The sequence below is a fragment of the Rhamphochromis longiceps genome, linkage group LG3 (genome assembly GCF_057381845.1).
Source record: "Rhamphochromis longiceps isolate RC_006_pf linkage group LG3, R_longiceps_female_GT1.1, whole genome shotgun sequence".
Taxonomy (NCBI): domain Eukaryota; kingdom Metazoa; phylum Chordata; class Actinopteri; order Cichliformes; family Cichlidae; genus Rhamphochromis; species Rhamphochromis longiceps.
This window is the reverse complement of record NC_140559.1, coordinates 67,487,075-67,501,271: the sequence shown is the minus strand read 5'-3', so window position 1 is coordinate 67,501,271 and position 14,197 is coordinate 67,487,075. Positions and strand designations below refer to the sequence as shown.

Here is a 14,197-nt window from a genome sequence, read left to right as displayed (position 1 = left end):
CTTTGGATTTCAGTGTCAGACAGACTTTAAGGTGGAATGAAGAGTTGGAGAGTTTCACAGTGAATTATCCAGTGGAGGATTTTTCTTCTTCTTTGAAGGTTTGAAATGTGAACATTGTTCTGCTGCAGTCAATGGACTAAACCAGAGAAGAAGAAAACAGACTTTACCATGAAGATCCTCAGTGTGGATCAGTATAATATCAGCCTGATGTCTGCAGTTTAGTGTCAGCACAACTTTCACATCATATTCATCTCAGCACAACTAAAACATGCTGACTGACCTCAGAGTTTCAAGTCCACATCCTGGACTCTCCAGGAAACCACACAGATGCTTCACTCCTGAATCCTGCAGCTTGTTGTTCCTGCTCAGGTCCAGCTGTCTCAGATGGGAGGGGTTGGACTTCAGTGCTGCTGCCAGATAATCACAGCTGATCTCTGACAAACCACAGTAACTCAATCTGTATAAAGAATGAAAGATGTAAGTTTATTAGACAAAGTGTGAGCTTTAAATCATTCAGTGTTTCATCATCTGTTCAGAGCTGAAGAAGGTTCAGAATGTAGAAGTTTAGAAAATGGAAACTCCAAACAGCTGAAGCCAACAGGAAGCAGCTTCAAACAAACACAACAAGAGAAAAAACTCTGAATGTTTCAAATTAAAGTCGTACATTTATCATAAAAACAGGACAAAGACTTGAAAAAGTCGTGTTTTTCCTTCCAGGAACCACAAGGCTTCACTTTTAAAGGTGAAGTGTGAAAGAAATGGACATATTTGAAGTCCAACACCTTTTTCCAGTCACATTATTAAAGCAGACAAACTACAAGCTCATTTTCATTCCAACAAGTCATCTTCTGACCTGGACTAACAACACTGGTCTCTATGTGCAGCTGGCTGTGAGACCAGTGCTCAGGGAGCGTCTACAAAGTGCAACACTGAAAGAACATCACACACTCATTTGCTTCCAGCACTTTCACACAAACATCTACTGTCATTATTGTCACCAAACTCTGTGGATCCTTTATTGCAAATTCAAATGGGATCAAATGGTCAGACAAAAGAGGGTTATGAGGAAATATGATGAAATGTTGTGTATTAGCAGCAAGTTATTGAATCATTTTCCTCAGAAACCAAACAAAATGATTGACAAACATGTTTTTACAAACTCAGTGTTGGACTTGGATCAGCAGGATAAGCTGATGTTTAAAGGCATTTGAGTCTCGCTGTATGAGAGTCCAGTTATTACTCAATATTTATGGATGATGTTCTTTCAGTGTTGCACTTTGTAGACGCTCCCTGAGCCTCACAGCCAGCTGCACATGGACCAGCTGACATTACCCAGCATTAGAGGTGGGTGTAAAAAAATGGATTTTCCTATTTAAATGGTTTTAATTTGAATAAAGCGATGTTGATTCATTCAATCCTGAATCGATTTTTAATATAAATGTATTTTGCCAGAATCTCAGGTTAAAGCTCCCAAAAGTATTTCAACAACAAGCAAACAGACAAAACAGTAAATGAGAGCAGCTAAACACACAAAGATGGAAACACAGAGCGTGGATCGTTCACTCGACGGCACGTACACGGACACGCCGTCGGGGCTGAAAGTGGACAGCTCACAGATCCTGAAGCTGCAGGTTTCATCTGTCTCCAACCAAAACTGACTGAACCAGCAGCAAAAGAAGATCCAAACTACACTTTACGTTTGATGAACATCGTCATGAATTCTCTCTGACTTTGACGTTTACTTCCTGCACAGCTCTCTCTCTCTCAGTGTACTTCAAGAACAGTTTACCTTCAAAAATCTGTTTCCTGCATTATTCACTGCTTATTACGCACCAGTCTGCTGTTGTGTTCACTGCTGTCGGCCTCCCAAAACAAAGCCTCATTTCTGCTGTTCAATACTGAAGAAATGTAAACCTTTTAAAATGATGACAGATTACAAACTCTCAGCTGTGTCTGTAATCAAACCTCTGTAACTTTGCTTCACTTCAGCAGCATCAGCTCATGTTCACATGTTGATTCATGGTTTGCTTCAGTTTTTGATGGACTGCAGAATATTTTGAAGGTTATCTGCTATAAAAAGCCAGAACAGGAAAATCTGCTTCATGTGTTTCTGTTTGATCCTCAGTGACTTTGACACAAAGGCCTCTGCTGTGATGATCACACCTCTGATCAAGTCTCACAGTGTCAGCTTTGTTTTTATACATATGGATATGTGCTGATAAATGATCAGAATTATAATATTTCCCACTGTCTGCTGTGTGCCGTGACCTTTGACCTGCTAAAGACAGTCAGCTGTGGATTATTCATTGTTGTGTCTGATACTTAGAACTGTGAGGAAGAACACTACACAGTTAATCAGGGTCCCCTCTCTCTGAATCAGGAAAGGTGGGCAGGCCGCGTGTGGGCCGTGGGCCATACGTTGAGTCTCACTGTTTGAAATGTGAACATTGTTCTGCTGCAGTCAATGGACTAAACCAGAGAAGAAGAAAACAGACTTTACCATGAAGATCCTCAGTGTGGATCAGTATAATATCAGCCTGATGTCTGCAGTTTAGTGTCAGCACAACTTTCACATCATATTCATCTCAGCACAACTAAAACATGCTGACTGACCCCAGAGTTTCAAGTCCACATCCTGGACTCTCCAGGAAACCACACAGATGCTTCACTCCTGAATCCTGCAGCTTGTAGTTGCAGCTCAGGTCCAGCTCTCTCAGATGGGAGGAGTTGGACTTCAGCGCTGCTGCCAGATAATCACAGCTGATCTCTGACAAACCACAGTCCATCAATCTGTATAAAGAATGAAAGATGTAAGTTTATTAGACAAAGTGTGAGCTTGAAATCATTCAGTGTTTCATCATCTGTTCAGAGCTGAAGAAGGTTCAGAATGTAGAAGTTTAGAAAATGGAAACTCCAAACAGCTGAAGCCAACAGGAAGCAGCTTCAAACAAACACAACAAGAGAAAAAACTCTGAATGTTTCAAATTAAAGTCGTACATTTATCATAAAAACAGGACAAAGACTTGAAAAAGTCGTGTTTTTCCTTCCAGGAACCACAAGGCTTCACTTTTAAAGGTGAAGTGTGAAAGAAATGGACATATTTGAAGTCCAACACCTTTTTCCAGTCACATTATTAAAGCAGACAAACTACAAGCTCATTTTCATTCCAACAAGTCATCTTCTGACCTGGACTAACAACACTGGTCTCTATGTGCAGCTGGCTGTGAGACCAGTGCTCAGGGAGCGTCTACAAAGTGCAACACTGAAAGAACATCACACACTAGCTGTGTCCCAAAACGTCGGCTGCATCCTTCGGAGGACCCGGCCTTCGCGGTCTACTTCAAAGGCCGAAAAGGCTGGAAGTGCGAGGCTGTGAAATGGGACGGTCGAGCCTTCAGATTTGCGTCACCGCTGTGTCAGTGGAGTTTAATAAACTCGGCCGTCTGCTCCTTGCTATCTAAAATATAACAGGACACTGGCATAAATTCTCGACCGTCTCACACTTCTGTTTAACGTTTATTCAGCTGTGTGAAAATCCCGGAGGAACCCACCCGATGGATTAATAAAGTTTTATTTTATCTAATAAGTTTGATCTCAGCCAAACCGATTTACTCCGGAACAAATAAAACACCGAAGTGACTTATATATCATGTTTAACCTGAGTAGAGAAAGAGCGGGGTCTGAAAACGATGAAGCCGGGCGTCCGTTGCTCTCGCCGGCTGAAGTGACCATTGAACCCCCCGGCTTGCTAGGGAGCGGGTGGGGAACAGACGTCTCCGAAAACGTCGGCACACTTTTGCAAATATGCGATGTCTTGATAAACCAAGCAGATATTTGAAGTTTACACAGTTACTTTCTTGCCTGAAAATATGTTAATAGTTTATTTTGTGACCCAGAAAGATTAATAAGACTAATTTTAAAACTTAGTAGCAGCCGCCATTGTTGGCAGCTGAAATTTGGCTGGGCCGCGCTATGAATTCTGGGATATGGTGGGCCACGAAGGACACACCCGACCCATCCTTCAAATTCGGGGAAATGAAGGACGCATTTGAAGGAGTCGATGAATACGGACAGCCTTCGTCGCCTGGCTGTGACGTAATCGGCCTTCAAATGCAGCCTCTGGAGGATGCAGCCGACGTTTTGGGACACAGCTACTAATTTGCTTCCATCATCCAACCTGAAGAGGAAACAGAGATGCCTCCCCTTCAAAGTAAAAGCTGCTCCTTTTGGACACAGTATCAAAGAAAGTCTACAGTATAACACAGAAAAGACAGAACAAAGTTTTGGTTGTTTTTAAATTGTGCAGAAATGAAACTACACTAAGCTCAATTATGTGACAGACATTTCATCCCATGTCAGTTTGGCCTCATCCTGGGCCGGATTATCCAGCACACACTCTGACCACAGGCCCAGGGGCCACGCACAGCTGGGCTCCATCCAAGAGACAGCAAACAAACCAACACAATAATAAAAAGCACCATGTGATCTTCTTACATCTTCAAGACAAACATAGTAAAAACATGAGCACATTTATTTCCTGATAAAATGATGTGACAGGTAGAACAGAGTAAAGTGGTGGTGTTACAGCCTTTCTCCCCTCTGCTGCCGAGGCTGTTAGTCTCTCCCAAACTCAGCTACAGGACTTCCAAATGAATGAAAGCAGCAAAAGTGGCTTTACAAATGAAAGAGGAAGAGGAGAAGAAGAGGAGAGGGAGGCCACCCTGACCATCACTCCAGCTGAAAACATCACACTTCCATTAAAGTTGGTGAGGAAATGTTGAGCAGGATGAGCTGCTGGCTAATCTGGAGGCTGTAGCAGCAGCTCTGCAGCCTGTTTTTATCTGCTATCATCAGATCTTCATCATCCTCATTCACATCCCTCACGCACTCTACAGCCTCATCAGCACTGACTTCATCTTCACTGACTGATGGAGCACAACATGAACCTGTGGAGGCTGAAACACTGTCCTGTCAAACATCTCCCCGTCACCACTCCACTTCTGTCAGCCTTTAAATGAACCCTGCTCAAGTCTGTCACTTCTGTTTGGAGCCAAAAGAGGTTAAAGATTATGCCACTACATTCTTGTCTGGAAAATATTAAAGTGTATTTGGTGACACACAAAAAAGGGTAAAAGTATAGTTTGGGTCCACACATGTCCAAACCCTGGTGTGTAGGCCTACTTAGTATTGAGAAAAGCCCACTAAAAGAACGCCCACCAGACCAAAGCAATGGTTTTGACTTGATCAGCATTAACCCCGCCCCCTGACTTTGATGGGTGAAGCTGACAAATAAAATGTATTTATGAACAACGATGCAGGGCCAGGAGTAGCAACGTGAATTAAATAAATACATCATTAAATAATTCATTAAATGTGTCAGTAAAATAATTAAAATAGAAAACAAACCAACAATTGATTACATTTGTAATTAACTAATTAGAATTGTACATAAATAAATAATGAATTATTTTAAATGAAATTAATTATGTACATTTTTCAATCAATCAATCAATCTTTATTTATAAAGCACTTCTCATACAAAAAATGTAGCACAAAGTGCTTTACATAGTTAAAAGCAGCCCACCCCACCCTCCAACTCACTCCCCACACTCACATTAACATAAATGATGTGAATACACACATATCCCCCCCCCACCCACACACACACACACACACACGCGCACACTTAAAGAGTAAAAATTGGGCTGGGTTCACATGAGCCAAGTGAGGAAACACTATAACAGGGAGCCGTCTGCACCGAGAGCCGGTCACAGACCGCAGCCTCCAGGCTGGGCACACAGCAGGAGGGAGGCAAAGGAGCCCCCCAGCCAGGCTGAGAGGGCTTTTATAATTTTAATGAATTACTGAAATAAATAATTCATTAGTGATGTATGTATTTAATACAACCATAAAATTATTGCTAGTTTACTCAAAATAATTTTAAGATATCAATATTAAAGGTTAAATTATGATAATGAATACATGCAACTATAACTGATGACATAAGAATTTGGATTTTTTTAAGCTAAAGCGAAGGTGCTGCCTCACTTGGCATCCCATATGGAAAAGAAATAGTAAAAACTTATCTGTGATTACTCATGAAAGTGGCCACTTTCTCATTACTTTCATATATTGTTTTAGTAGATATCCGAAACATACAAGTTTCATTATATAATTTTTCAAGGGATCTTATATCTGTTTTCACTCTTATATGCTTTTCATACAAGTTTCACACAAGACAGATACAAACTTTATAAGATTTATATATATCTTTTCCATATGGGATGTTACTCTCAAATCCTCCCTAATAACAATAACATAACTAGAAAAATTTGCATTTCCTGCGAAAATGCTGTGTGGATGCCTTAACGCTGAAGATGTCTGCTGAAAAAAGCTGAAAAAGTTGAAAAGTTGCAAAAAGTTGTATGGCGGTGAAGAAACTGAAAATTCTGCTGAAAACAGGTGAAGAAGCAGACATTTTTTGCTGAAAAGTGGTGAAAAGCAAAAAATTATATGGAAAGGGGTAAAGACGGAGAAATTTTTCCTCAAAAGTGGTGAAAAAAAATGTTGCCGTGAGCAGGATTCGAACCTGGCCCTCTTGGTCTGAAGGTAGCTTCTCGTCTCCCTGAGCCAAACTCATGCTCACAAAGAAAAGGTGGAGAGACTGACAATTCTGCTAAAATGAGCAGAAGCTGCTGAGAATTGTGCTGATAAGAGGTGAAAAGGCTGAAAACTTTGCAGAAAAGAGGTGAATCAGCAGAATTTCTGCTGAAAAGAGGTTTTTGCTGAAAGAGCTGGAATTTGTGTTAAAAATGGTGAAGAAGCTAAAATCTGTGTTGAAAAGAGTTAAAAAAGTTCAACTGTAAACTGAAAATATTATTGCCACAAGCGGGATTTGAACCCGGGCCTCCCACTCCGAGAACGCCTTCTCATCTCACTGAGCTAAAACACAGCTCAACCCGGCATGCAAAATCAGTGACCACATTGATAATGTGTTCCATTCATTTCAATGGTCAAAAGTCATAACACACATTAGCAGAAATAGCAGAATTTTTTAAAGTTTAAACATAGTATTTCTGCTAAAACTTAGTATTTATACTAGATAATAATTTTTTCCTGCCAAATCATAGCATTTGTGCTGAAACACAGAAAATTCTGCCAAATCATAGTATTTGAGCCAAATCATACAATTTGTGCTAAAACATTATTTATGATTTATGATTTAGCAGAAATACTGGGACTTGGTAGAAATACTATGATTTACATGAAATACTTTGACTTAGCAGAAGTACTACAATCTAGCAAAAAGTACTACAGCATAGCAGAAATTCTATCATTGAGCAGAATTACTAGGATTTAGAAGAAATACTATGATTTGGCACAAATACTTTGTTTTAGCACAAACACTGATGTGGCTCAAGAACCTTTATTGTGCAGTTATACTATGATTTGGAAGAAATACTATGCTTTGGCACAAATACTATGATTTGGCAGACACTATGATTCAGCAGAAATAATATGATTTGGCAGAAATACTAAACTTTGTCACAAACACTATAATTGAGTACAAGTACTATAAGATTACAGAAATACTATGATTTAGCAGAAATGCAATGTTTTTCCAGAAACACTGTAATTTCGCTTAAATAGTATGAAATAGCAGTAATACTATGATTTGGTAGAAATACTACTTTTTAGCACAAATACTGTGATTTGGCAGAAATACTATGACTTAGTAGTAATACTATAACATAACAGATTTCCTCAAAATACTATGAAATTGCAGTAATTCTATGACTTGGCAGAGATTCTACGTTTTAGCACAAATACTATAACAAAGCAGAAATACTATGACTTAGTAGTAATACTTAGTAATACTTAATTACTTAGTAGTAATACTTGAACATAACAGTTCAATGTTCTTGCACAAATAACACAATATGGCAGAAATACTATGTTTTAGCACAAATACTGTGATTTGGTATAAATACTATGATTTGGCACATAAACTATATTCCGCAGATACACTATAACATAACAGATATTCTACGACTTAGTAGTAATACTATAACATAACAGAATTATTAATTGGGCCAAAATGCTATAATTTGGCAAAAATACCATGATTTGGCACAAATACGATGATTCCGCAGAAATACTGCGTTTTAGCACAACTACTTAGATTTGACTGAAATACTATGATTTAGAAGAAATACTATGACTCCATACAAATACGATGCTTTGGGACAAATACTATGTTTTGGTTCCAATACTATGATGGGCAACAAATATTATGATTTGGCACAAGTACTATGATTTAGTACAAATACTACGAATTGGCAGAAATACTGTGACTTAGTAGTAATACTATAAAATGACAGATATACTATGATTTTGCAGACATAGTATGTTTTTGCACATATACTATGATTTCGCTCAAATACTATGAAATTGCAGTAGTACTATGATTTTGAAGGAATCACAGCAAAATCTCCAGTGTTAAATTAACACTGGAGAGTGTCTATATGGGTCCACACCTCTGAGTGTTAAATACAACACTGTTGAGTGTTAAATTAACACTTTTGACAGTGTTATATGTTTAAAAGTAACCTAGTCAGTTTTGAAGATTAACAATGGCTAACACTGAGCAGTGCTGATTTTCTAACACTGGAAAATAACTCAAAATGTTAGAAATATTCCAGTGTTAGAAAATCAGCTAAAAGGTACTATTTCTGCTTTTTAGCAGGAATACTGTAATTTGGCATCAATACTATAATTTGGGATAAATACTATGAATTGGCACATATACTATATTCAGCACATATACTATAACATAACAGAAATTCCTCCTCTTAGTAGTAATACTATAACATAACAGAAATATTATGATTTGGCCCGAAAACCATGATTTTGCACAAATACCATGATTTGGCAAATATACTATGATTTAGCAGAAATACTATGATTTAGCAGAAGTACTAAGATGTAGCAGAAGTACTTTGCTTTAGCAGAAATACTATGATTGAGGAGTAATACCTAAACATAGGAGAAATATTGATACACAGACACACATACACAGACAGTAAAGGGAACAGGAGCTGTTGCGAGTCTGGGCTTGGTATATGTAGGTCAGTTAAATTAGCTGCACCTGCTGTAGTCAGCCCTTACACACACAGAGACAGAGAGAGGTGTGAGTTTTCTTCAGTGTATTTCTGACATTCAGGATTCCCCTCGAACAAATGGCCATAATTTCCTAACCGTAGGGGTTAGAATGTTCATTCAGACATCGTTTTGTTCAGAACAGATGGGGGAATCTTTGGGTCTTCATAAATCAGAGATAAAATATAAATTATCAAAGATATATGACTTGTAATACACTGTAACTGAGAAGAGGCGAAGCAAAAACTACCTTGACTTGCCCTCAAACAACGTTTTGTAACTCTAAATCTCTATGGAGCATCAAAATCATTCTTTCACCGTAAGAGACAGCAGGCTTTGGTGAACAGTCGTGGAAATTTTCAGGTCTCTCTGGAAATCCGTTAAAAAAATATGACGAGAGAAAAAAGTGGTTAATTTCCAGTTTGAAATCTGAAGAAATCTGAGCGAAGGACGAATTTCCTACCCTCAAACAAGTCTAACTCATCTCAGAACGGTAATAGGTGAGAAAAAAATTCTTGAATTGTGAGCGTCAGGAGTGTCTGAAGATATACGGGGACAAGCCTCATGTTTTAACTTCGCTTCGTTAAGGAGATATGACGATTCGAATATGCCTCTCATTACAGAAATCAAGCGGTGATTTTGAACAAACTCTCCATTGAGTTCATATGGAGAGTTTTCACACTTTGTGTTACTCTGAGGAGATTTGCAAAAATCTATAAGTCCCACAACAATGATAGTGACATTTTCTGAAAGCCAGCAAAAACACCTACGTTTTGATGTATAATGTGTGGGGCTTGAGTGGAAATTGAACTAGCAGCAAGAAGTTATTCATACATGAAGAGAAAATTCAGAACGGACCAGCACTCACTCTGAGTTAATTGCATAGCAACCATAACAACGCATGTATTTTGTGTAAAATCCCAATTTTGCAACTGAAAACTTAGAGAGGGATAAGATTAAAACGGTAGAAGATCTGAAAAAGCTGAATCACACAGGAATAGCCCAATCATTTGAGAACATTTTAAAGTTTGAATGGAGTTTCTACGTGAAAGTATGAGCATGTAGTTAAGTTTCAAAGACAAGCAAGTTTTAGCAGAATTGTGGAAGTTTTCCATTCATTTCAATGGGACAAAAAAAAAAGGAAAAAAGTGTAATATTTTAAATGCCCTGTGAGGGCATCCACACAATAAAGAGAAACAGGAACTCAATAGTGTGAATGCGCTTTCAAGCATTCACACAACTAGAAAAATTTGCATTTCCTGCGAAAATGCAGTGTGGATGCCTTAACGCTGAAGATGTCTGTTGAAAAAAGCTGAAAAAATTGAAAGTTGAAAAAAACACTGCCCTGAGCAGGATTTGAACCTGGCCCTTCTGGTCTCAACACAGCTACTCATCTCACTGAGCCAAACTGATTCTAACAAAGAAGAGGTGGAGAGACTGACAATTTTGCTGAAATGAGCAGAAGCGGCTGAGAATTGTGCTAATAAGAGGTGAAAAGGCTGAAAACTTTGCAGAAAAGAGGTGAATCAGCAGAATTTCTGCTGAAAAGAGGTAAAGAAGCAAAAAGATGCGCTGAAAAGAGATGAATCAGCAGAATTTCTGCTCAAAATAGTTTTTTCTGAAAACAGCAAAGATTTGGTCTAATAAGAGGTGAAAAGGCTGAAAATTTTTCAGAAGAGGTGAATAAGCAGAATTTGGGCAGAAAAGAGGTGAAAATTCTAAAAATTCTGCTGAAAAGAGTTCAATCAGCAGAATTTCTGCTGAAAAGAGTTGAATGAGCAGAATTCTGCTAAAAAGAGGTTTTTGCTGAAAACAGCTGAAAAAGCTGGGATTTGTGCTGAAAAGTGATGAAAAAACTGAAAATTCTGCTGAAAAGGGGTGAAAAAGCTGAAATTTGTGTTGAAAAGAGTTAAAAAAGTTTAACTGTTAACTGAAAGAAATGTTGCCTTAAGCGGGATTTGAACCCAGGCATCCCAGTCTGAGAACGGATGCTTATCTCACTGAGCTAAAACACAGGTCAACCCGGCAAGGAAAATCAGTGAGGCCTCTGATAATATGGCAGAAATTGGCAAAAATTATTGCAAAAAAATATTCAGTATCTCAAAAAGTATAGAAGTTATGAGCACCAAAAGTCATAGCCCGCATTAGCAGAAAGAGCAGAATTTTTAAAGATTTGAACGGTGAAAATAGCACAAAAACTGTGGGAGTAGTTAAGCGCCAAAAAGTGTACGGAAGCAACTACAATAAAATAGTGGAATAAAGAATAAAGAGAAACAGGAACTCAATAGTGTGGATGCCCTCCCACACTAAAGAATAAAGAGAAACCGGAACTCAATAGTGTGGATGCCCTTTCAGGCATCCACACAATTACACTTTAGCCACAAGAGGGCAGCAACATTAATACAAGTCACGTGTATATAAAGGTATAGTGATTATATTACAGTGATTTTGACAAAAACAAAACAGAAGTTGATGGCAGTGTGTTTTTCAATAACATACCAACCAAAATAAATAATAAAAACTTTATAACTTACAGAGCTTTTTTAGAGACTTTGACCACTGGCAGCAGCCTCAGAAGAGCCTCCTCTGAAGCAAAGTATTCATTCAGGTCAAACACATCCAGATCTTTTTCTGATGACAGTAAGATGAAGACCAGAGCTGACCACTGAGCAGGAGACAGTTTATCTGTGGAGAGACGTCCTGAACTCAGGGACTTTTGGATCTCCTCCAGTAGAGAACGATCATTCAGTTCATTCAGACAGTGAAACAGATTGATGCTTTTCTCTGCAGACAGATTCTCACTGAGTTTCTCCTTGATGTACTGAACTGCTTCTTGTTTGGTCTGTGAGCTACTTCCTGTTTGTGTCATCAGGCCTTGCAAACAAGTTTGATTAGTCTTCAGACCCAAGAGAAAACGAAGGAACAAGTCCAGGTGTCCATTGGTGCTCTGTAAGGCCTTGTCCACAGCACACTGGTGGAGAGATTGGAGTTTTGGTTTATCAAATAATTTAGACCACATTGATGTTGTTTGTTGTTCTTCCAGCAGATTGATTCCAGAGTTGATGAAGGTCAGGTGGACATGAAGAGCAGCCAGAAACTCCTGAACACTGAGATGAACAAAGCAGAACACCTTGTTCTGGTACAGTTGTTTCTCCTCTTTAAAGATCTGTGTGAACACTCCTGAGTACACTGAGGCTGCTCTGATATCGATGCCACACTCTGTCAGGTCTGGTTCATAGAAGATCAGGTTTCCTTTCTGCAGCTGATCAAAAGCCAGTTTTCCCAGTGACTCAATCATCTTCCTGCTCTCTGGACTCCAGTGTGGATCTGTCTCAGCTCCTCCATCATATTTGATCCTCTTGACTTTGGCCTGAACCACCAGGAAGTGGATGTACATCTCAGTCAGGTTCTTGGGCAGCTCTCTTCCCTCTCTGGTTTCCAGCACATCCTCCAGAACTGTAGCAGTGATCCAGCAGAAGACTGGGATGTGACACATGATGTGGAGGCTTCGAGCTTTCTTGATGTGGGAGATGATCCTGCTGGCCTGCTTCTTATCTCTGAATCTCTTCCTGAAGTACTCCTCCTTCTGTGGGTCAGTGAACCCTCTGACCTCTGTCACCATGCCAACACACTCAGGGGGGATCTGATTGGCTGCTGCAGGTCGTGTTGTTATCCAGAGGCGAGCAGATGGGAGCAGGTTCCCTCTGATGAGGTTTGTCAGCAGCTCATCCAATGAGGTGGACTTTCTTGTTTCAGTCAGGATTTTAGTTTTGTTGAAGTCCAAATTAAGTCGACACTCATCCAGACCATCAAGTATGAACACAACCTGGAAGTCTTCAAGCCTGCAGATTTCTGATTCGTTAGTTTGATTAAAGAAGTGATGAACAAGTTCCACCAAGCTGAACTTTTCCTCTTTCAGCACATTCAGCTCTCTGAAAGTGAATGGAAATATGAACTGGATGTCCTGGTTGGCTTTGTCTTCAGCCCAGTCCAGGCTGTATTTCTGTGTTAAGACTGTTTTCCCAATGCCAGCCACTCCCTTTGTCAGCACTGTTCTGATTGGTTCGTCTCTTCCTGGTGAGGCTTTAAAGATGTCTTCTTGTCTGATTGTTGTTTCTGGTCTGTCTGGTTTCCTGGATGCTGTTTCAATCTGTCTGACCTCATGTTCATCATTGACCTCTGCAGTCCCTCCCTCTGTGATGTAGAGCTCTGTGTAGATCTGATTCAGGAGGGTTGGGCTTCCTGCTTTAGCGATGCCCTCAAACACACACTGGAACTTCTTCTTCAGTTGGGCTTTAAGTTCACGTTTACAGAGTGGAGCAAATTTTTCTGAAGGTAAGAAATTTAGAAAAAAAATATTATATAATAAATATCATAGCTTTTCAGTACCCTGAAAGGATGAATGTCTATTGGTCCATTTCTTGAGCTATTAGGAAAGATCAATATTCAGTCTTTAGAGAAATTCTCTTACTGCTCTGCAGATGGTCAGCCATCTCATGCTGCTTAAGTCTCCTCAAGAAGTGGAGTGTGATCTTCAGAAATGCTTCTCTGCAGCTCTTTCTTTCATCTTCATCCTCACCTTCAAACATCTCCTCATCCTCCATCTGGCTCTTTAAAGTTTCTGGGTGATCTGGACTCAGAACCTTCTGGATCTTCTTCAGCTCGTTCTTCACAAACATGGTGATGTTTTCCTCCAGCCGCTGGAAAAGAAGACTATATGAATTACCCAGTGGTAAATGGACTGGTTCTTATATAGCTCTCTTTGATACTCTGTGCACACAAAGCATTTATACAACATGCCTCATTCAACCAAGCACATTGTTCTATGCTTAAATACTTTCTTTCACACTCTGATGGATGCATCAGAGGGCAGCTTGGGTTTAGTACGTTACCCAGTACATTTGCCAGCCAGGGTTTGATTCACAAACCTAACTAGTAGCTGACCTGCTCACCTCCTGAGCTACAGTCACCCCAATCTGACTGAAATCATGGAGCCCAAACTCTGATTTATGTTGGACACACTGACAATCCTCTGGTC

At 39.5% G+C, this 14,197-nt stretch overlaps 1 protein-coding gene across 2 annotated transcripts; it reads right to left on the bottom strand.

Moving 5' to 3' along the window:
- Window positions 1–261: 261 nt before the first annotated feature.
- Window positions 262–13,838, bottom strand: LOC146676493 (protein NLRC3-like). Of its 2 annotated transcripts, none has more exons than XM_085402121.1 (3): window positions 13,631–13,838; window positions 11,694–13,488; window positions 262–457 (listed from the first exon to the last, which is right to left on the bottom strand). In XM_085402121.1, the coding sequence occupies exons 1-3, from the start codon at window positions 13,836–13,838 to the stop codon at window positions 262–264; spliced, it is 2,199 nt and encodes a 732-aa protein (XP_085258247.1). The 2 variants fall into 2 exon arrangements, with proteins under 2 accessions (XP_085258247.1, XP_085258248.1); XM_085402122.1 differs by lacking the exon at window positions 262–457 and adding an exon at window positions 2,010–2,790.
- Window positions 13,839–14,197: the final 359 nt, after the last annotated feature.